This window comes from Meleagris gallopavo, chromosome 1, assembly GCF_905368555.1.
Source record: "Meleagris gallopavo chromosome 1, MGAL_WU_HG_1.1, whole genome shotgun sequence".
NCBI lineage: Eukaryota > Metazoa > Chordata > Aves > Galliformes > Phasianidae > Meleagris > Meleagris gallopavo.
The window spans coordinates 137,918,815-137,940,855 of record NC_139404.1 but is presented as its reverse complement, the minus strand read 5'-3'; the positions used below and the strand labels follow the sequence as shown (position 1 = coordinate 137,940,855).

Here is a 22,041-nt window from a genome sequence, read left to right as displayed (position 1 = left end):
ACTGCCATAGGCTGTTACCTAGAAGGAAGCTGTCAGTTCTGCATTTTATTTTTTTTCCAAAAGCCAGCAACATGTAAATTGCAGCAGCTCTGTGTATGGTGCATAATGTTCTCTCAGTCTTTGAATGGTGATCTTCTGCCAGAGAAGAGTAGTAAAAGCCCTTGTGGGTGCATTTTACAAGAGAGGCTTTTCTGGACCAAAATATTACATCAAAATATTTGGATTTATCTTGTGTATGACAGTGTTTTGGGAAAGTTTGGGTAAAAGAGGGTAAAAGAGTTTTGAGGCTTCATTATCACCAAGTAAATACGTAGACAGTAAGTTATTCTCACTAAAGAAAGGACGAAATTAGTTTAGAACTAGTATATGAGAAGAAAAGGAAAAATGTGTGAGAAAACCTCTGACTTCCAGCTGGTCTTTGAGAAGTAATGTCTAAGGAGGGATTTTTCCAAACAGTTTCTACTGTCACTATTTTAGATAGTGAATAAAAAAGCTTCTTTTAATATCTCATTTAGCCACAAAGGCAAATCAAATGAAATGAACTTATATTATAGTACACTGTAGCTGCCCAGCTGTTGATTTTTGCTAACTAAACAGAAAGCAGAGATATGTTATTACAAGATCCCTAGCCCCTGTGTGTAACACTGATCACATTCAGACAGAATGCAAAGCTGATGTGATGTCCTCCTGAAGTGAGTTTTTTACAAGCCCAGAATTACAGCTGCTGCCAACTAGGAGCCAGCTAAGCTGCTCATGTTAAAGAGACTGTCCTGATTTCACATGGGACAGAGTTCATTTTTTTCTTCATAGTGTCAGATATGATGCTATTCTTTGTCTTTGGGAGAAAAACAATGTTGACAACACACTGATGTTTCAGTTTTTACTGAACATTGCTATGCAAAGCCAAACCATTTCAACTTCTTTCACTGTCCTGCCTGTGGGAGGAATTGAGGGGATACAAAGAGCTGATTTCTCTTCTGTCTGGAGACCTCACCTCCTGCCGGTACATAAGGAGTATGTTTTTTCTCAAATAAAGAAAGTATTACACCTGGCTGGGGATGTTAGTGCTGTGTATCTATGAATGTAAAATATTCATTGCTTCTTATAGCAAGGACAATGATTTTTCTATAAATGGTATTCAACATAAAAACAACAACGAAAAAAAAGAATCCAACTATGGATTCTTTAACACAGTAGTAAGATGATCATACAGAAGCATCCAGGATTATCAACAACAGCCATCACAAGTTTTCAATAAATATTTAACATTTTGCTTCACTTTAGTAATCTGTATTCAAAAAGAACTACATAGTTCCAACTAAGTACAGTGTTTTGCCTGATGAGCATTAAAAAACACTTATTTTTGTGTTAACTTTTTGATTTGATAGAAGCCAGATCCTAATTTTTATCTTGACTCAGCATGAGTGTTTTGTGCCTCTGATAGCCAGATAACTGCTCTTAATTTTCTTAGATACAGTTTCCTGAGTGTATCCTCCTATGTACTTCCTACATGAATGTTTCTGAGAGTGGGACAGAGAAGGGATACTATTTAGATCCCTGTGAAACACCCCAAGAAGGAGACTAATTGCCTCCTGTACTGACAAAGCATATTTTAATGTTTGAAACAGTCACTTGTGTAGGCTGGAAGACCCAGAAGAAGCTATTACTGAGACAAAATTTCCACTGTGTCTTTTTCTGTGTGCATGTAAATTTTGAAAAGTTTCAAACCTTCCAACCTTTAATGCTTTAACATTCTCTGGAGAGTGTATCTTGCGGTAGGTATATTCCAGTAAGAATTACTTCTAACAAGCTAACTTTTCCACTATTGCTCTGTCCAAAGCCTCATATAATTGATGGAATAGGTAGGACAGTTTAAGAAGCTACTTCACACTTCATATAGCATGTGTACTTCTTTCTTTGCTCAGAGAGTGAGAGGTGTTGTAGAAGAAGAATTTTGTATGAGGCCAAAGAGCTATCAGAGACATATGTGATCAACAATCATTCAACAGACATGACTGAAGATTTTCTATCAAAATACTTGGAGAATTATCACTAGTATTAGAAATATTTCCCATCAAAATGAAACTGCAAATTTGGAGGCTGGTTGAGAAGAGGAGACTGGTTGTCTAAACAATAGTACCATTTGTTTCTCTGAAGAGACAGATGCAGAAACTGTGCATACTGCAGTGGGTTTAAAGTGTAGCACCTCAAGAAATTAAGTACATAAGTGTAGTTGCTGAAATACATCCAGGCAGGAAGAGACTTGGGAAAAAAGCTATTTGAAATCTGCATCTCTGTGAAATTTTCCATGATTCTATTCTTTATTCTTGATTTCATATTATATGCACATTTGTCCTGCTATTCTCTTTCAAGCTACAACCCTGCCAATGAACCTTTTCCTAAGCTTTACAGAAAGAAAAGCATGATAAAGACCAAGCTTATCACTTGTTTCTAAGTCAGTTAGCATTAACAAACACTGATATTTCCTCCAAAATCACACTTCTCACAAGAGGATTGTCTTGAATCCTGGGGAAGGGATGAATATCTGTTGGGTGACCTAGAACACCCAGTTCCACACATGTACCCTTCCTTAAAGAAAAACTTTACCTTCCATGTGCTTTACCTTCCATGTGGTTCACAAATCAGCCTGCCTTCCTGTACCACATGTCAAATGCACAAACATTAGTACAGGTAAGCTCCACAGGCTCCACAATGGATCTATAGCACATGCACAAACTGATCAGTGCATGCTCTTCCCTGAAAAGGTAAAAAAAAAAAAAAAAAAGCAAACAAACAAACAAAACACTTCACAGCAACAGCAGAGAAAGCTTTCAGGCTTGCCTGTCAGCAACTGCTATTGGCAGCATCCCAATATGAAGGGATCTTACCTGAGGCTGAGACTTTTGGGTTCTGGTTTTGAAGTCTCTGCTGAGAGCCCTGAACAAAGTCTCCATGTTCCAAAAAGAGCACTGTATTTATTTATTCCACCTACACTTCAAGTCTCGTTTTGGCTTTAGGCATGTCCTCACTTTGTGGGTTAGTTCTGACTTGCCTTTCTGAGGAATCTCAACTGGGCACTGGATTGGGAAATCAGGCATCCAGACTGGAAGAAGGATACAGCAGGTACTGCCCTCACACTGCAGACACTTTTAATATGCCTAGCCACTAAGTTGCACTACATCTAAACCAGAGATTAATTTTATACATCCTAGTTTGGTCAGAGATTAAAAAATAAAAATAAATTTAGCCTTAAACCTGGTCAGCTTTGTTTCAATGAGGAATATCCTCTTATTTTCGGAACTACAACACGCAAGCTGCATATTTTGAATATAAGTTGAATACATGAATTTGCCAATATACCTGGCTCAAGATGCTTATAGTCTTCATGATTCATGAATGATGACCAACACACCTTAATATGGAAAGAAAGTGGCGAAATGAGTATATATATTAATTATGAGTATATATTATCAGTAGGAATAAAACATATCACTCTTGAAAGAGATCTCATGATGCCTCTCCCATGAAGTTAGAAGAGAAACTAAACAAGAATGTAGAGGAGAAAGCAAATTATCTTTTCCAACACTTTTTGTCCCAGAGAGCACTAAGGAGATAGTAACCTCTTCCACTAAAGATAAGGAGTTTTCAACAACTCAGATATCATAAGAGAAACTGCTGGAACAAATCAATAAATTAAAAAAATCAATGCTTCGCAAGAATGGGACAATATTTATTCAGGGCCCCCAAAGCAATTTAAGACTAACAAAAAACACAACGATGCAATCTCACATTGAAATCAGCTTGGATACGGAACCATGCAGGAGAGCAGTCATCTTTACGTAACACCAGAGAGAAACTAGGGAAGAATTCCAGCAGTTCCACACTACAGATGTTATTACAGTAATAAATGCACTGGCTGAGGTAATAATTATAAAATAAATATTTGGATTAGAGTTAGAAGCCTTAATGTTTTGTATGTCTTCTTAAACCATTGGAATGCTTATAGTATGTTAAAAAATAGCAATATAAAGGGGAGTGGAGCTGGTTGATACAACTTCTCTGGACTTCCAAGAGCCTTTTGAGACTGCTTCCCAGGAACAGTCATTGCATAAACAAAGTAATCACGGAGCAAGGAAATAAAGCATTGTCATTGATTAGAAGCCAACTACAAAAGGCAGCATACAAAAGCAGAATATATTTATTAATGGTCACTGCTCCATGTACCTAAGGGTTAACAGCAGGGTGCCCTCATGTTCTTTACTAGGGATATGAGTGTTTAATTTATATGTTAATCATCTGGAAATAGACTAACAATAAGATGGAAATTCTTACAACTGACATAACAAGTCTTATATTAACCATGGCCAAAGCAGAGCAAGGAGCTTTTGGGTCAGTTAAGAGAGCTAAGTGAAAGGGGAAACAATAGCAGATGGAATCTAGCACTGCCAAGAATAATAGATGTATGCAGGAAAGCACCATATTAAATACTTTGTCTAGAATTAAAATCTGAGTATGACCACTGAGGGAAAGAAGAAAAACTTGTGATAAGCACAATGCAATACACAAAAAAAAAATCTTGTCTGCCATGCAAGAAACTTCTCTTAGATGCCTTTGTTAGTATGCAGCCATTAATACAGTCCAAAATCTTTATGTGCGAGGGGAATATTAGCAACAAATCCCTCAATCATTTTTTCAATATATATTCAAAATTATAGTTGTTCTATTCTTACTAGCTTGCTGTAACATAATTTACTATGTTTATCCTAGTCTCCATTCACATCCAACAATTTGCCACAAGATATCAGAAAAAAATCCTATATGAGCTACAAAAAAATAGTAGGAACTGTAGGAACAAGAATTCAATCTTCACTGTTACAGGCTTAATAAACAGGATTGATAAAGGAAACATAAGAACAGACAAATTTTGACTAAATGTTTGTCGATTTGCAACTCATTTAGAAAGAATCTGGATTTTTAATATAATTCAAAGTGCCTTTAAGAATGAAACTTCGTCTCTAAAAATTAGACGCCCTATATGAAATTAAACTAGTAGAAAAGTATATGGATAGGTATTTTCTTGAATCATTAGTATAATTAAGTCAATTAATGTCTAATATAAGAAGAAACTCTGCATACTAGCAAATAATTTTCTAACTGTCTGGTATAGTAGTATTCATTTTGCCTCCCATGCACTGCTTCTTCCCAGAGATAGAACACAACACAGAGTGGATCACCAAGCAGTGTAATAAGTCACTTCCTGATTATGGAAAATATGCCTGAAAGGTCTCTTCAGTTTTCTTATTCTTCACTATTGTCTCCTTCAGACTTCAGGATAAATCAGTGTGAGCATAATCTGAAATACATCGAATGGAAAACTTATACAAATATATTGTTTATCTGCTTTTACAATGACCCAAGTTAAACATCTCCATTTGTGCATTCTGCCATTTTGACTGCATTCCTACTGGCAGAATAACACCTGATCTCTACTAGTCACTCTCATTAGCAGTTCCTCTTCAGCTCAGTAACCTCTGTTGGTTAAGTACTGATCACCTGAAGATTTCACCCCAATATTTCAATGAAGTAAACACTACTTCAACGAATTACTTGTTTTTCCATTTTTGCTAGGCCACTGGGTCATGTTTCTTGCCTCTTTTTAGCCATAGTGGAGTTTCCCACTGGGGAAAAGGAAGTTTCTCTGCAGTTAGCCAGAGACTAAGAATATTAAGCCCCACAGATCTTCAGGAACAAAGATATCATAGGAAAAATACTTTATCATGACTTCTAGAAGAACACTGATAAATAATTTTCTTCCCAGAAGTGGAGGAAAATTACTTACTAAATATACTGAAAATTACTTATTAAAAAAACAACTCAATACATGCCATGCATTTTCAGGATTTAAAAGCAGTGGCCATCTGCAGTTACTGAGTGTACTGAAATAAAAATGCCTAAGTTAAAAAAAAAAAAAAAAAGGATAATAGTTCACCACACTAACAACAAATATTCCATCAACAAGGGCAATATTCTTCTAGTGTAATATTTTCTAAGAACTGCACTGTACTTTTCTAATCTTTCTAAGAAGGTATCTTCACTCTCTCAAGAAAAATTATATTAATCTAAATCCATAAGTATGTTATTGTTATTGTCCTTGCTACTGAAAAATCCAAAGACAAAGAATTCTTCATCTTCATATAGAAAATGAAATAATCAAAAAAGAAAATCAGTTGCTTAGGCTTTTCTGAGTATCTAGTTACCAGTTCAGTTGATATCTAAAATACAGACTGAATATTGCCCCATAATTTCTGTTTCTTCTGGAAAGAAACAAGAAAATAAGTACAGAGATAGGAAAGGCAGTGTTTTATGAAGGAAGGTCAGACCTGCTCTACTGTTGCTATTTCACTCCTTCCCCACACAAATTACTCATTTTCATGATTGCTTAGATCATTATTCTGAAACTTAAAAACTCTAACTTCACACAATGAAACGCTGAGCACTCTGTTTAGCTCTACGTCCACGTGCTGAGAAAGTGCTGTGAATTTCACAGCAAGGACAGAGGCAGACTGAAATGCAGCAGGGCTGCAGTGGTTCTGCTGCACAGAGCCTTGGCAGCTGTTGGGAAGGAATACAGAAGAAATCTGCACCATGCTGCTCATACTCCATAGACATGCCAGTGGAAGGCTGGGGAAAGAAAGTGCACTAGAAAAGTATTTCCTTGCTGATGGAATATTCATTGTTATTGCGAACTATTACCTTTTCTTTTTAATTATATTGTTATTATTACTATTACTTAGGCACTTTTACTTCAAAAGTCCTAATAATTACAGGTGGTTACTGCTCTTGAACACTGAAAATTCATCTCATGTATTGAGTTGTTTCCAAATAAATGTACTACAGTTTTGGGAAAAAAATCAGTTTCTAGTGTTCTAACAGTGCCGTCCTGAAGAAATTTCAGACACAATTTGGGAACTATCACAGAATCATAGAATGGTTTAGGTTAGAGGGAACCTTAAAGACCATCTAGCTCCAATCCCTGATTATCTTCAGGTGAGAGCTGAATTTCATTCTCTTTAATTACGGTTAGGTGAATTTATGAAGTAATGGGACTCTGTAGACTGAAACAATGCCAGGAGCCTGGCATTCACACTATGTGTTTCAGTGTTTTTACTTCAGATTAACTCTAGTCCTATAGCCCCTTATGTCTGCAACTCTTTAGATGCACTTTTGGGACATTTTCAGTGGAAAATAACCCAGGTGTGAGATCCCAGATTATTCTGTAACATGAATCAGAATGCAGGAAGAGTGAGAGTAGGAGTAGGTGGGAGATGTGTTTCAAAAGCACAGTCCTGACCTGAAGTAAAATGCTAATGTAGACATAGCCTCAGGGCAACTGCCTGTACACAGTTCAAGCACTCGAGATTTGTGAGCTCTGTGCCCAAGTGTGTACAGACACTGCATGAAAGTGTTGTATTCTAACTCTATTCAGACACAAAGTGAAGCAAAGAATTTGAAGCAGAAGCACTCCTTTGAGGTATATAGCAGATGCACATCGCTATGCACTTCATGTTATTGGGCCCCTATGTTACTGAGTTGTGGTCATAATTCAGTTCCCAATAGCACCATTACTTGCAGAAAAACAAACACTTTCAGATCTTCTGCTTGTCCTTAGAGTATCATTAAATTATTTCAGATGTCTCTTTTACCATATTTATTTTAAGCTCCATTTTTTGTCCTATACACAAGACAACAACTTTAGAGTAATCCAAAAAAAGTTTAATTAAACTCACAGACCTCTTATTTTTCCCTGTGAGCCTACTATTCTTCCCTATCGGTCATGACTTTGATACAACTCAGAGATATAAAAACTTTCTCAAAGATGTAAAACAAAAGATTTTCTCTTCTTGCACATCTAAACTATCGTAGAGGTGTGGAAAAAGATTTCTTCACCCTAAATATTAGCTCTCTTCAAATTAGGCCTGTAGGAAAAGCTATGAGAAAAGTTCATAATATAAATACTTGAGTTCCCAGTAAAAATTTAAGGAGGAATATTTTTCCTCATAGTCAGAAATAAAATAGTTCACAGTCAGAAATAAAATAGAAATTAAAAAAAAAAAAAAAAGACACCTACAACATCTACAACTCAATGAGGCTGCTCAAAGCCCTGTCCAGCCTGACACTGAGAGTATCCTTACTGTGCAACTGACAGATGCTTGTGTACTCAACATTTTCTGTGGGGCATTCCTGAATTCTTTTTTTTTTTTTTTTTTAAGTGCTTGAAGTAATTTGCATTTCCAGATCAACCACAAAACAAATAGAAGACTTGAGATCAAAAAAGAAAAAAAAAAAAAAAAAAAAAAAGACTATTTAGAAACAACAGTCATATTCCCCTATTGTTCTAAAGCTTCTTCTTAATTTTAAAGAATCCAGGACATACCAAAGACTTTCATAGGACTCTCTTTCAGTATATCCTCTCTAAGATGCTTGATCCTACTTCAGTAATCTTCTTGTTGCATCTCCTGTTGGATGCACACATGTATATAGATCACACATACACATTTGCGTGGATAATACCCATAATTTTTATTTAAGATGAGTCACTGTTAAAATTACTACCTGTTTTGTGAGCATTGAAATTTATTATATAGGAAAATGTCTGTTGCCCCATCCATTCTTCAACTTACACTTAAATTCTGACTGTATTACACAAGTATAAATACAATACAACAAACAAGGCAGCTTCTCTGAATTTAAACAGGCAGTACTACTATTATCAGCATCTTTATCAGCATCCCTCCTGTTAACCTTGATGGAAGACCGACACAATTTGTTGTTGGAAAAAAACAAAGGAATTCTCCTTTGCTTCCTTTAAGATTTTTCCCTTCTAGATATCTGATCATGTTAAGCTCATATTTTCTATATTGTATATAGAAATCTATACATACAGAAAAAAATCAATAGAAATAAGACAATAGGATCAAAGCCAAGTACTATATTGAAGAATAAGTCAAAACAACAAACAAGCAAATAAACAAAATCCATTAATTTGAAAACAAATTAAGTAAAAAATTAATAACATCAGTCAAAGACAATAAAATAAGTATATAAAGCACCTGCTGCATATTTCTTTATGGAGTCAAGGTTCCTAAGGCAAATCAGCCTGATTCAGACACATCCCCTTGATTTCATATATGTGAGTTTTCATCCATATCAAGTGTCTCCTGCTCTGAAAACAGTATTAAGTGAAGCCACTCACTTAAGTGAACCAAGTCCTGATTTATGTTGTTGCAAATCACTGACAAAAGGAAAATTGGTCTATATTTACAAATGAAAGTAAGATTGTATTTTAAATTCCCATCTGCCATACAGAGTCCAGCTTGCAGTGCATATACGCAGGTCACATCCCAGGAATCAATCTCAGCTGCTAAATCTTGAAAAGCTATTGTTTCGGTAATGATTTAATTTTGTTAATACAGTGAGGCTGCAAAAATGTATATTTATAAGATTGAGCTTTAACATTTATAAGATTTAAATAAAGACAAAAGAATCCATAATGCACTTCTAACTGAGTTGGGATGTAAAAAAGCAAGCCTCATTTCCTGAACTCCAGTGATACACTCTATCTTGTTAGCTAAACATAGCTTATAATATGGGTCATTTCCCCAGGGGCTGTTATACCAGAAATGTAAAGAGGAAGAAGAGATAAAAATAATAAACGAATAAATAAATAAACAAACAAACATAATAACATAATAATTTTAAAAACCTTAAAACTGCTGTTATGAGAATTTGACCAGTATTTCAGATGTCGGTTTTTATTTTTATTTTTTGTAGTTTTTTTCAACAACTACTTCTTCATAACACTGATCCAAGTTATGACAGTTCTGTGTAGAAATATTTTTAACAAAAATTAACACCAAAGCAGAATGGATCTGGAAATTAACACCTCTCTTCTCTGAATGCACAAAGGATTTAAAAAGCCATCCTCCAGGACCTTGACTGTGTTCTTGCTTTGCTTCTTTTTTTAGGTGTGGAACCTGAAGCTAGTGCAATCAAGTCCACATATATCCCTGCTCCATTTATGTAGCTATATGGACAAAATTGTTGTGTTCCTGGCAGCATGTGCTGAGCCATTCCCATGCACAAGATTCTGGGTGCTCAACATTGTTGTTCCCTTATGTAAAAAAACTTTCTCATTGTCAGAACTGGTCAGTCTCAATTTAAAGCATAGTAACACAATACGAACAGCTTGAATATAGCGTAAAAGTAAAACATGACAGGATGTTTTATGGTTAAGTGGTATGCAATTTTAATATTCCAAAACAGATGTGTTTTGAGCATTTTGCTTAGTAATAACAAGGTCAGTAAATTATGCTCTGAAGACACAAATCTTTCTTCACAGCTCACACTGGGAGCTTAGACTATCCACATGACTTTACAAAGCTGAAATTAGTAGAGTCATATCCCACTGGAAAGAATCAGAAATTTGCTTATGAAATTTAGTAATGAAAAGCATTTTAAATAGATATTGCAGCAATTGTTTATCTTGAAAATTTCTAAGATTTTAGCCTTTACAAAAGCATTTTTTGGATTACTTGTAGCTATTTTAAATAAAACAGGGAAGGGAAGGGAAGGGAAGGGAAGGGAAGGGAAGGAGAGGAAGGGAAGGGAAGGGAAGGGAAGGGAAGGGAAGGGAAGGGAAGGGAAGGGAAGGAAGGGAAGGGAAGGGAAGGGAAGGGAAGGGAAGGGAAGGGAAGGAAGGGAAGGGAAGGGAAGGGAAGGGAAGGGAAGGGAAGGGAAGGGAAGGGAAGGGAAGGGAAGGGAAGGAAGGGAAGGGAAGGGAAGGGAAGGGAAGGGAAGGGAAGGGAAGGGAAGGGAAGGGAAGGGAAGGGAAGGGAAGGGAAGGGAAGGGAAGGGAAGGGAAGGGAAGGGAAGGGAAGGGAAGGGAAGGGAAGGGAAGGGAAGGGAAGGGAAGGGAAGGGAAGGGGAAGGGAAGGAAGGGAAGAGAGAAGAGAAGAGAAGAGAAGAGAAGAGAAGAGAGAAAGAGAAGAGAAGAGAAGAGAAGAGAAGAGAAGAGAGAAGAGAAGAGAAGAGAAGAGAAGAGAAGAGAAGAGAAGAGAAGAGAAGAGAAGAAAAGAAAAGAAAAGAAAAGAAAAGAAAAGAAAAGAAAGAAAAGAAAAGAAAAGAAAAGAAAAGAAAAGAAAAGAAAAGAAAGAAAAAGAAAAGAAAAGAAAAGAAAAGAAAAGAAAAGAGTTATTGTTTATTTGGAATTTATTTGGTATTCTTGTCATTTACAAGCTAAACTTCATTTAAAGAAATTTTCTTTGATGTGTATACAAATACAATAATTTGTTTTATATATAACTTAAGATTATCACTAGCAACTATAAAGACATCCCTCTAAATGATGAAGTTATACCAATAAAAAAATATTTTTGAACAATGAGTATAAAAAATCAGTTTTCATCTAACACGAGTTAAGAGGAAACTTTCCACTCTATCAAAGGGTTTTCTGTCTGGTATACTGTTCTTCATTAATAATATGCACACCACATCAATAATTTTGACATTTATGGTGTTTTGTTTGTCTATTACTATACAGAGAATATGTAATTAACTTTTAATATATAATTTAAAGCATTCTAAAGTTGCTCAAATTCTTCCTTAACAGAACTATTTATCTAAATAAGTAGGACTCATACAGAATTAGTTTTTATGAGAAGAATCTATGAATCTAACCCCTGAAATATGGAGATCAAGCTAACCAATAGAGAAATAATCATTAAATCAGCAACCAGAAGACTGTGGAACTCTTTTGTTCTTTTAAAAGAATGATGAATAAAATGAGAAAAACTATTTTTCTAAGTATCACAAACAATCCATCTTTTCCTCTTTCCTTTAATAAAGAATGTCCTCTGCTTTTGAATTGCTAATATCTTTAAAATGCAATAAAGATGCTTCATAGTGATTTCTTGCAGAGATTGAGTGTGTTGACACACCTAAAATGCCATTTACTCAAATGTTCAAGCAAATTGAAGACAAGATCTTATCCAAAACATTGAGGAACAGCAGGAATTAAATATGCATTTAAAAAGCATTCTAGATACTGCCTTTTTTTCCCTTGAACATGAATTCATCATAACTGCAATATATTTCAAAATCTAAACTACAAGAAGAATATAATTATCCTTTTTGTCGAATTTTAAAGGATAATATCCAAAATATATTGGCTTGACTAAGGAACTTGCCTAAATTATTACATTAAAAAAAAAAAAAAAATCACTAAAATGCCAGTCATATCCAAAAAATTAAATTAAGACTTTTTGTTGTTTCTATTTGTAAACTCATCCTAATTTCATTAAAATCAACTAAAATATTCACAAAGGCTTACAAACTTTTCCAGCAAAATTTCTGAAGACCCAGACCCACGCATACTGTTTGTTGCTAACTTCAGATAATTGTTTCTGCTGTTTTTAACCAGGAAGTTTTCTTCTAATGATGAAATCTCCAAATGATTTCTCAACATCGATCTATACAAAAGGTGAATGCTCCTATCAGGCTCTCTAAGAAATGTCAAAGGACCATGAAATTCTTATAAAACTGCTGCAGTTTACATATAATAATATTTATCTTCACCACTCCTCTCAGTATTTGGTTGCATTCAACCAGTTCTTCAACACTTCGCTTGTAAAGGCTTCAGGACATTGTTATTTCTAACACAGCTTTCAAGAGATGTCCATCAGTTTGGATGATAGACAACAGACGAAGGACTGGAGAATATTAAGCGCTGACCAACTTCACTTCAATCATGTTTGCAGCTGTCCATGCTCTCTTTACCATTATGTACTGGGAGTTCACTGGATATTGCTCTTCAATGCCTATGTTCTAAAGAAACAGTTTATGCCTTTCACATATCTGTCCTGTTTACAAACAAGACTGGATCAAAAAATATAACAATAAAAATAAATCTGGTCTTTTTTTCTTTCTAACATACTTTCAAATCAATAAAATCTCTCTTCAAACCAGTATATCACAAATGCCTAATACTAAATTTGTATTCCTTTGATTGATGCTTTAAGTGAAGTTTACCAAACTGTCACATACTCTCACTTAGTGATGTTTGCATTACAGTTCTGACAAGAAAAGAGTACAGTGAAAAGTACAGTATGGTTATTTTAGTAAACTGGCACAAAACTCTAAAACATATGCCTCTTGATTTAGGCAGATTAGATAGGGTTGGGAGTTCCTTCTGATTTCATCTAAGGGAAAAAAAATGAAACCTAGTGTAGTGTATGGGAATTCTTGTACACTTAGACCTCAAAATACCTTCCTTGTAAAGAGAAAAGAGAGAATAAGGTAAATCTGTTGAAAATTTACTTGCAAAAGTTGCAACACAATTTCATCCAAAAATTATTTTTTAAATGCCAAAATCACCTCGTTAGGATTCACCTAATACGAATCTAGAAGTCCATACTGAAGGTATGTTGCATCTGAGATTACGGGCACTTTAGAGACAATGAACAGATAAGAGGAACCAGAGCTTAATCTATCTGATTTAGTTTAGATGTCTGCTTTATTGCAAACTAACTCAGACTTTAGAATTATCTATGTAACTCCACTGACTACAAAGAAATTCTGAACTTTTCTATCTGATGTAGATATCCATACTATGGATGTCAGTTTGGGAGGATTAATTCCTTAACTTTTGTATATTTTGGAGCAACGTGTATCAACAAGTACTATTTGCAAATTTGTCTTCTAAGTTACTTTCTCCTTTTCAGGCACAATTCATAGATCTAAATATATTATGGATTTTAGTGCAAGAAAGAAGTGATAAATTACTAAGTATAGACAAAATGATTTTTTAGGCAGGATAAGTGATAGAACTGTAATTTGCATTTTGATTACTTTTCCTAGAACACAAAGAAGCAAGACTGCCTCATGTGCTACAAAGTGCATATGAACTCTACTACTAGTTGCAAAGAACTAGTGAACAAAATAAAATTGAAGGCTGACCCATGACATCTCTAGCCATGTGACTCTGATACCCCAAAGTGGTGGCTGTAGAATTATGATGGAATTCACTTCAACTACTCTGCACCAGTCATCCTCAGGCTTTTTCACCTAAACCAGGAATGAAGTACCCATTTACACTATGAATAGGATTAATATCTGCATGAATAAGTAAATGAAAATTCTGAAGTGATGAAGGTAGATGCGATCAACTCAGTTCCAAAAAGAACACTCTGGGAAATGTGCTCCTTTGGGAGTGGGGAGATCTAATACTCATCCAGCAAACCATTTAAACAGCAAAATGACTATAAATGTGTACAGTCTTCAGTGCTGTTCGTCCAGCTCAAAAACAAAAACAAAAACAAAAAAGAAGATTATAGAAATAGATTGCTGAGCCAGGATTTTAGGCCAAAATACAAAGTCTATTTGTTTGTAGTAAGCGTTACTCCTTATATTAACACACCAGTGCACTAATACAAGACCAGATTTATTACATTCATCCATATATTTATCTTAAAGTAGTTCTGAAAAATAATTAAAATTCTACATTTTAAAATTCAACTGAACAAATAGCATGCAAACATCAACTTATATGATCACATTGACTTTAAAGAATTTCAAGCAAAACTTTTAAAAATACATGCATTTAAGTGCATTCACTTTAAAAAGATCTCTACCATAAATATTTAAATTAAATTATGTTAAATTCAGGACATTCTAAGTATCAGTTCAGTAATTAATGCCTATTATTTCCCAGGAATAAACACTGGTCATCAGTGCAGATTTCTGAAGATTTCTAAGAGTTTCTTCTGGTTAGTTTAGGTATCACTCCTGCATAACATATGAATATTGTGTGATTAAGATGTGTAATTGAAATGTCTTACTTTCAAGAGATGCTGGTCTATGTGACCTTTTGTAACAGAAGGGTTCTTTTATCACTTGAGCTTTTGGTTTCGTATTTCTCATCTGCTCTCTTCTGCCAGTGTAACCAAGAATTTAAATCAAAATCTAATTAGACTACATATGTTGTTTAGGAAAAAGTTCTTGGAAAAGTCATGATTCATTATAGGCTTTGATATTTCCAGATAAATGAGAACAAATGTGATTTTAATTGTTTTAAATTACTTTCAATCATCCTTTTACTCAAATAAAAGGAACTGAATACAGCTCTTTGATAACAAAAAAAGGAAAAAGAAAAAGAAAAAAGAAAGAAAAGAAAACCTGGTAATGAAAGAACCAGCTCTAGGTTCCCACCAACTGTACAGTTTATGTTTCATGATGAAACCCTTTATTGAAATGCATGATTTTCAACTAAGTAGTATTAAAACTCAGCTATTTTCTAACATATTTCTGATACCATTATCATAAACTTCTAATCAAAAGTTGTTAAATGACATTTAATTCCTGCAGGAAAAAAAAAGTCCTCTGTGTATACATGTTGACTATCTAGGATATTTGCTTTTTAGCAATGTTGAAATAAAAAAGTTGGTAAATCTGTATATTTATCCTTTGATATTCTAGTAGCAAAACTGAACGTATTTTAACTACGATGCACTTACCTGATTTACCTGATTTGCAATATTCTAACTGATTCTAACTGACACTAAGGCAGGCCACATTTTGAACTTTCACTGGATTAAAAAGAAGATGTGTCAGAAGAGAGAGGTTTTGTCCAAATACAACCAATATTAATAAATATATTTGGGGAAAAAAAAAAAAAAAAAGTGTTGGACTCAGATACTTTTCACAAATACGTAAGTACTATTACTGAAGAAAGAGAGAAAGAAAAGAAAAGAAAAGAAAAGAAAAGAAAAGAAAAGAAAAGAAAAGAAAAGAAAAGAAAAGAAAAGAAAAGAAAAGAAAAGAAAAGAAAAGAAAAGAAAAGAAAAGAAAAGAAAAGAAAAGAAAAGAAAAGAGAAAAGAAAAAGAAAGAAAGAAAGAAAGAAAGAAAGAAAGAAAGAAAGAAAGAAAGAAAGAAAGAAAGAAAGAAAGAAAGAAAGAAAGAAAGAAAGAAAGAAAGAAAGAAAGAAAGAAAGAAAGAAAGAAAAACTTCACATGAGTATGGCCTACTTAGTTATGTGACCCAGTTGTTAATAAGAAGTAGCCAGAATTTTACTTCAGAGAGTGATTGTCTACTGTTTTAAGAATAAGAACTTGAGTATTTCCCCTGATAGATAGTTGACAAGTCATTATGAGGAACTCTGTTTTATAACGTCAATCCAATACAGTCCTTTACTAATAGTTTGAATGCAGTCCTGTGTCATGCTGCATGTAAAAATGGTATTCTGAAAACTTGCATTAGGGCAATACAGATTGTCAGTAACAATTTCTGTAAGTATAACCATTGGTTTTAAATGCACAAAAGTAAAATTTTATAAATTTGAATAATAAATAAAGCAAGAAAACAGGCATGGATTCAGATTCTCCATTACTTCATAACTTTCATGATTCAATAACTCTAAAGCAATTTATTTATATCACCTGCTTCGATACGTAATGCATTCATATAGGCGTCCTACTTATATTTACTGTTTTGTCATTATTGATATGTGATTATCAGAACAAGAAAACACATATGTAAAGACATCAGACTTCAATAATACTTTTACAGAGTAACTGGAAGATGGATTTGCAGAGACACAAGACCGACATCTAGAATTTCTAAACAATGTACAGTGTCTACTGACAATCTTAATTATGTAAGTTGCATATGCATATTATTGTTACAATGAATATACTATCAATAATAAGAGCTTTCAAAATATCCTCAAATTCCAAATCTCAGCATTTAATTTTTTTTAAGGTAATGCACCCCAGTGAGAACTTTAATAAGATGACCTTGACTACAAAAGGCATTTATTTAAAAAGAATATATATTGAAACAAAACAAAAAAATCATCACCATGTAAAATAGCTGAACATGAACCGATAACCTAAATAGCTCCTGACTGAAAATAACTTTCTGCAATACAAAACACTTCATTTAAAATCCTCTTCAGGGACTAGGAGGCATGTAGAGTATTTTAAAAGTTTTTTCTTATGGTTTCAGATAAAGGAATGACAATACAGAGATGAAGTTTTAGAAATGTACATAAAAGTTATTTTTATATGAACTGTTTTCTATAACCAAAATTACATAATTGAATGACATAACTTGCCGGACTATTTACTTTGAGAATTGACATTGATGAAGGTGAGGGAAGATGGGGAAAGGAGAAGTAATACTTGATTAAAAGTTTCAGGTTGACTCACATCCGGTGTAAATTTTATTTATCTTGTCATCAGGTATAAATAGCCACCTAGGTGACAAGCTCTCTTCTTCTGTGAATGAAGAGCTCTCCTACAATAGTAATGATCTCTTAAATATAAATATGTTATTAAATAAGCTTTTTATTTTACTAAGACAGTGCTTACATATATGATAACAAAGTCAGTATTAGATTTATGTTTAATAGAAGATAAAAAGCAGCTCACCACATAAAACAATCAAATGATGTGTACCTCAAATGCATAGTTAGATGTCAAGCTATTTACTGCGCATAAATGCTGATTCTTATGCTAGAAAGTACCTAGGTCTCCAATGCTCAAAAAGTTAATATTTAGGTACAGAAAAAGAAAAGAGGGGAAAAAAGAAAGAAAGAAAGAAAGAAAGAAAGAAAGAAAGAAAGAAAGAAAGAAAGAAAGAAAGAAAGAAAGAAAGAAAGAAAGAAAGAAAGAAAGAAAGAAAGAAAGAAAGAAAGAAACTATGTCCTGATTGAATATATTAGGTATAATATGTATAGAACACCAGTAAGTCCAGTGAAACATTGCAATGACCATTTTATTTCACCAGTCACCACAAGTTTCTATCTTCACCTGCACACACTTCAGAGCAGATCACGTACAAGCACATCAAAGCTCATGGCTAGCAGAGCACTGGGCCCGCTAAACACTCAGCTTCCAGAGTGAACCAAAAAGGGACCTGCAGCACCAACTTGGGGCGCACGTGGTACAGAGTGTCTCCCCGCTGCCCGGCTCGGCTCCTACAGCCTTCAGCTGCGGGCGCTGCCCTGCAGCACCACGGACAGCGGCCTCCCCGCGCCTGGCCCGCGCCACGCAAGTCTACAAAACACGAAGTTGCACACTTTTCTCATTGCTATTATTAATAACATTATTTTTCGTCCGGAATATCTCTTTTTTTAACACAGATTTGTTGGCCAGATTCTCAGGACACAATTCCATCAACTGACAAGTCTAGCATTCAGAACTGAAGATCTGTCATTGGCATTATGTTTGTTTAGTTTGCTTGTATATCTCATGTAAGCATTTTATTTCAACAGCTACTTGTCCATCCTTAAAAAAGCTTTTATCTTCATTCATTCTCCAAAATGGAATTAATATTTGTATATTTGTTACTGCGTGCACTTTCAGCATCTTTTATATTGCGATATATTGCAGATTAAAAGCACAATTTGTGGTAAAGTTCAGCCTGATTAGATAGCAATAAGAAAGAAAATCACTTCTAGCCTGAAGATTCATTTGGCAGCTGAGAGCAGTAGGTCAATTTCTAGGTTAAGGAGTTACTGAAATGGCAAAGATGTCCTCACAGCAGTAGACATCTATTTATATTTGACACGCTTTTTATTTATCCAGTTTATGCTTTTTTACTTAAATGATTCATTCTGGAAATATATTTACACCACCTGTAACTGAGTGCATAAAACATACATGACTCCAGAAACAGTGGAGTCAAAATTACTAATGAAGCTACTTCACTTTTGTCAGGTTAAATGGGGGGAAGGTAACTTTCTCGCTTTACCTAATGAGATAATAGGATATTTCAGCTTCTGGAGGGGCTGGGAATGGATTTTTCAGGCAAATATATGTGTAAAGTACACTACCTGAAGAGGGAGTAGGATGTTTCGTGGATGTGCTATCACCATTAAGAGATTTCAGAAGGCCCTGCTGAAGTTAAAGAGCACTGATCCATTGCTAGGCCTTCTGCTCAGCACGGGGATTTGTACTCGCTGTTGTACTCCACTGCTAAAGCAGGATTGGTTGAGATTGGTTAATGTAGTGCTACAATAGTTGAGATAATCCAGTACAGGGTAGAAACCACTCACCTGGCCTGGCACTCAATAAATACATGAACAGGGAAAATAGTATGCAGATAATTATTTAAAGTGCAAAAGATAACACTTTTTTCTCATCTTCTCCTGTCTTGAGAGTTAGGCCAACTAATCTTGCGCAAAAGTACAGAGAAGACAACTCCAAAGAACCAAAGTGGGACCCTGCCTTCCAGCAGAGGAAACCAAAAAGCTCCTTGCTCACTTCTTGCCCCAAAGCCAACGACCGAGTCCCACAGAGATGCCATCACCAGACAAGGGTCACCATCACTTCCCAGCCAAGGATCACAACACTCCCCGCACACAGCTACCTCCTTCTCGAGCCCTTCCCTGTCCACAGACGCAGCCGAGCACCTGGAGGCAGACATCCCGTCCCCGCTCCACCGCCCGTGGGGCCAAACGCAGACAGGAACCGACCCACAGCCCCCAGTTGCAGACAGAGGCCGGTCCGCCCGTCCTTCGGGCAAAACGAAGAGCCCGGTCACCCCGCGCCCCTCACCGACCCCGGCTGCCGTCTCGGGCCCCGCTCATTGGCATGCAGACCTCGTCGCTGCCTGCCGCCAAGCCGCATCTCAGCCCGCTGCGGGCCGGCAGCCGAGACGGAGCCAATCGCATATTCATGAGGAGGGGAAAATCCAGCTCTGCACTCCCAGAGGACCAAGAATCACTCTTTTATTTTTTTAACATTCCCCCTCTGCCTGCCTCCCTTAGAGCAGCGCTCACTCGGGGGCTCTGCGCAGCGGCCCCAGCTGCTCCCACCCGCGGACAGCGGCCGCCACTCCAGGCGCATCCCGAGTATCCCCAAAGCGGAGCGTCCGCGCAGCACAGCGCAACACGCGGAGGGACGGCGCGACACGCGCAGACGGAAGGCACCCCGGCAGCCAGCCGCCGAGGGACAGGAAACACAGCAGGGGCTCCTACCTTACAATCCTCAGGACACGATTTCACCGAGTACTCATCCGACTGTAAATACTTCTGGAGCATAACCTCAAACTCTTCGTATTTCTCCTGAGCGTGCTGGTCGTAGCGCTGGTAAGCCTGGACGCACTGGCTGCAGGAGCCTCCCCCCCTCAGCACCACATCCAGACTGCAGTTTAAAGTGTCCGGATTGGACAACCCGGCGAACAACTCCCAAAGTGTGTAGGAATTACAAAAGGAAAGGTAAAAATCCGTCAGTTCCCAGCCGGGCGCCGGGCTCTGCCCCGCTCCCTGCGGCCACCCCGGTTCTCCCCGCCGCCGGCACACTGCCTCGGCGTCCCCCACGCTGAAGCAGCGCCCGGACGAGCGGCCCGGCGGGGGACACGTCTCCGGGGGCGCGGCGGTGGAGTTCCCCAGGAAGGCAGCAGCCTCGCCGTGCCGGGGCTCGCTGCCTCCGCCGCCGCCGCTGCCGGGGGAGGGAGGGAGGGAGGGCTCGGGGGGGGTGAGGAGCCGGGGCGCGGGGGGCGACGGTTCCCCCATGCCCGGCGGCAGCTCCGGCTCCGCGGGCTCGGGCTTGTCGGGCGGCGGCTGTTCCTTCTCACCGGTGCCCGTGAATTTGGCCTCGGCGCAGAACCACAAGTGATCAGAGAGCAGGACCGTGAAAAACAAGAGCGATGCCAGGGACAGTCGCCATTTCTGAGCCCTCTCTGAATCCGCGAAGGGTTTCTCGTTCTCCCGGGATGCGAACCAGATTTTTAAGCCGTCGTCATACTGCCGACTGCACATCCAAGCACCCCTGGTCATATTTTGGGAACGCACAGCCCTGGCCGACTCCACCGTGAGGGCTCCTTTGCCGGTGTCACCACAATATGCATTGACTTAAAAGATTGGGGGGATTTTCTTGCCTGTCTTCCTTTGCTCGCTCGCTCGCTCGCTCCCTCTTCCACTCTCCCCCTCTCTCTCTTTCTCCCTCTTCTTCTTCTTTCTCTTCCTCTGAGATAGCGTCGGGGTTGGTCGGTGGCTCAGCCTTGGTCTCGCCACACGAAGCAGCCCCAGTCCATCCACCGCGGAGTGCCGCGGAGAAAGCGAGAGCGGTAACGCAGAGAGAGGAGGAGGGAGAGGAGATGGTGGTGGTGGTGGTATTTGGTGGCGGCGGGGCTGAGCGACTGGTCCTTTCCCCTCTCACCCAGGCATGGTCAGAGCGCAGCTCTCCATCTCCCTCCCGAGAAAAGCCCGCTGCCCCCGGACAGCCGCATGCCTCGTCCCCCGCTGCCGACGGACGGCTCCGGGAGGGCTCCTGGTCTCCTCTTCCTCCCCGCCGCCGCCGCTGCTCCTCTTCCTCAGCCCCGAGCCGCGGCACAGATGCTGCACCGCTGTCTCCGTCCCCGCTTTCTCCTCTCCCCCCTCCGCTTTAACTGGAGAGACGCTGCTGCAGGGCTCCCGGAGCGCTGCCGAGGATGCTGAAGAGGAGGAGGAGGAAGAGGAAGAGGAGGAGGAGGCTGCCGGGGCCGCCGCCGCCGCTGGTGACAATGAGCTGCGGCTGCCGCCGCTGCTGCCGCCGGGCGCGGTGTCCCCGGGCGCACGGGGCGGAACTGCCTGGCTGGGGGCCCCCGATGGCCACAGGCATCTTGGGCCCTTGGGCTAAGTTGCCGCCATCTTCGTCCTGGAGAAACACTTTTTTGGGGGGAGCTCTGCCTTTTGCGTCATCTCCTCCCGCGCCGAGATCTCTCTATCCTGGCGCATTGGCAGCAGCAGCAAGTCTGCCTCCTCCTGCCTGAGGAGGAGGAGGAGGAGGAGGAGGGAGAGGCACTGGGGACCACATGGCCCCTCCAAAGGGCCTCCTCAGTGTAACTCCTTCCACTCGCCTCCCTGCTTCCCCTTGCTGAAGGCACTGCTCAAATCCACACTCCAGCCCTCTCTCCTCTGCAGGGTCTCCTTCCTCTGTGTCCCCAAATGCCATGTCCATTCAGGGTGACGGCTGCTGTCGTGTCTGTCCTGGTCCTAGCAA

At 38.4% G+C, this 22,041-nt stretch overlaps 1 protein-coding gene across 1 annotated transcript in view; it reads right to left on the bottom strand.

Moving 5' to 3' along the window:
- NALF1 (NALCN channel auxiliary factor 1) overlaps positions 1 to 21,809 on the bottom strand; it is a 444,600-nt gene extending 422,791 nt beyond the window's left edge. Inside the window, exon 1 of the mRNA XM_031557642.2 lies at positions 20,037 to 21,809. Within this exon, the coding sequence (XP_031413502.2) occupies positions 20,037 to 20,837 (801 nt within the window). The 5' untranslated portion in view covers positions 20,838 to 21,809. The remainder of the gene's footprint in view (positions 1 to 20,036) is intronic.
- Positions 21,810 to 22,041: the final 232 nt, after the last annotated feature.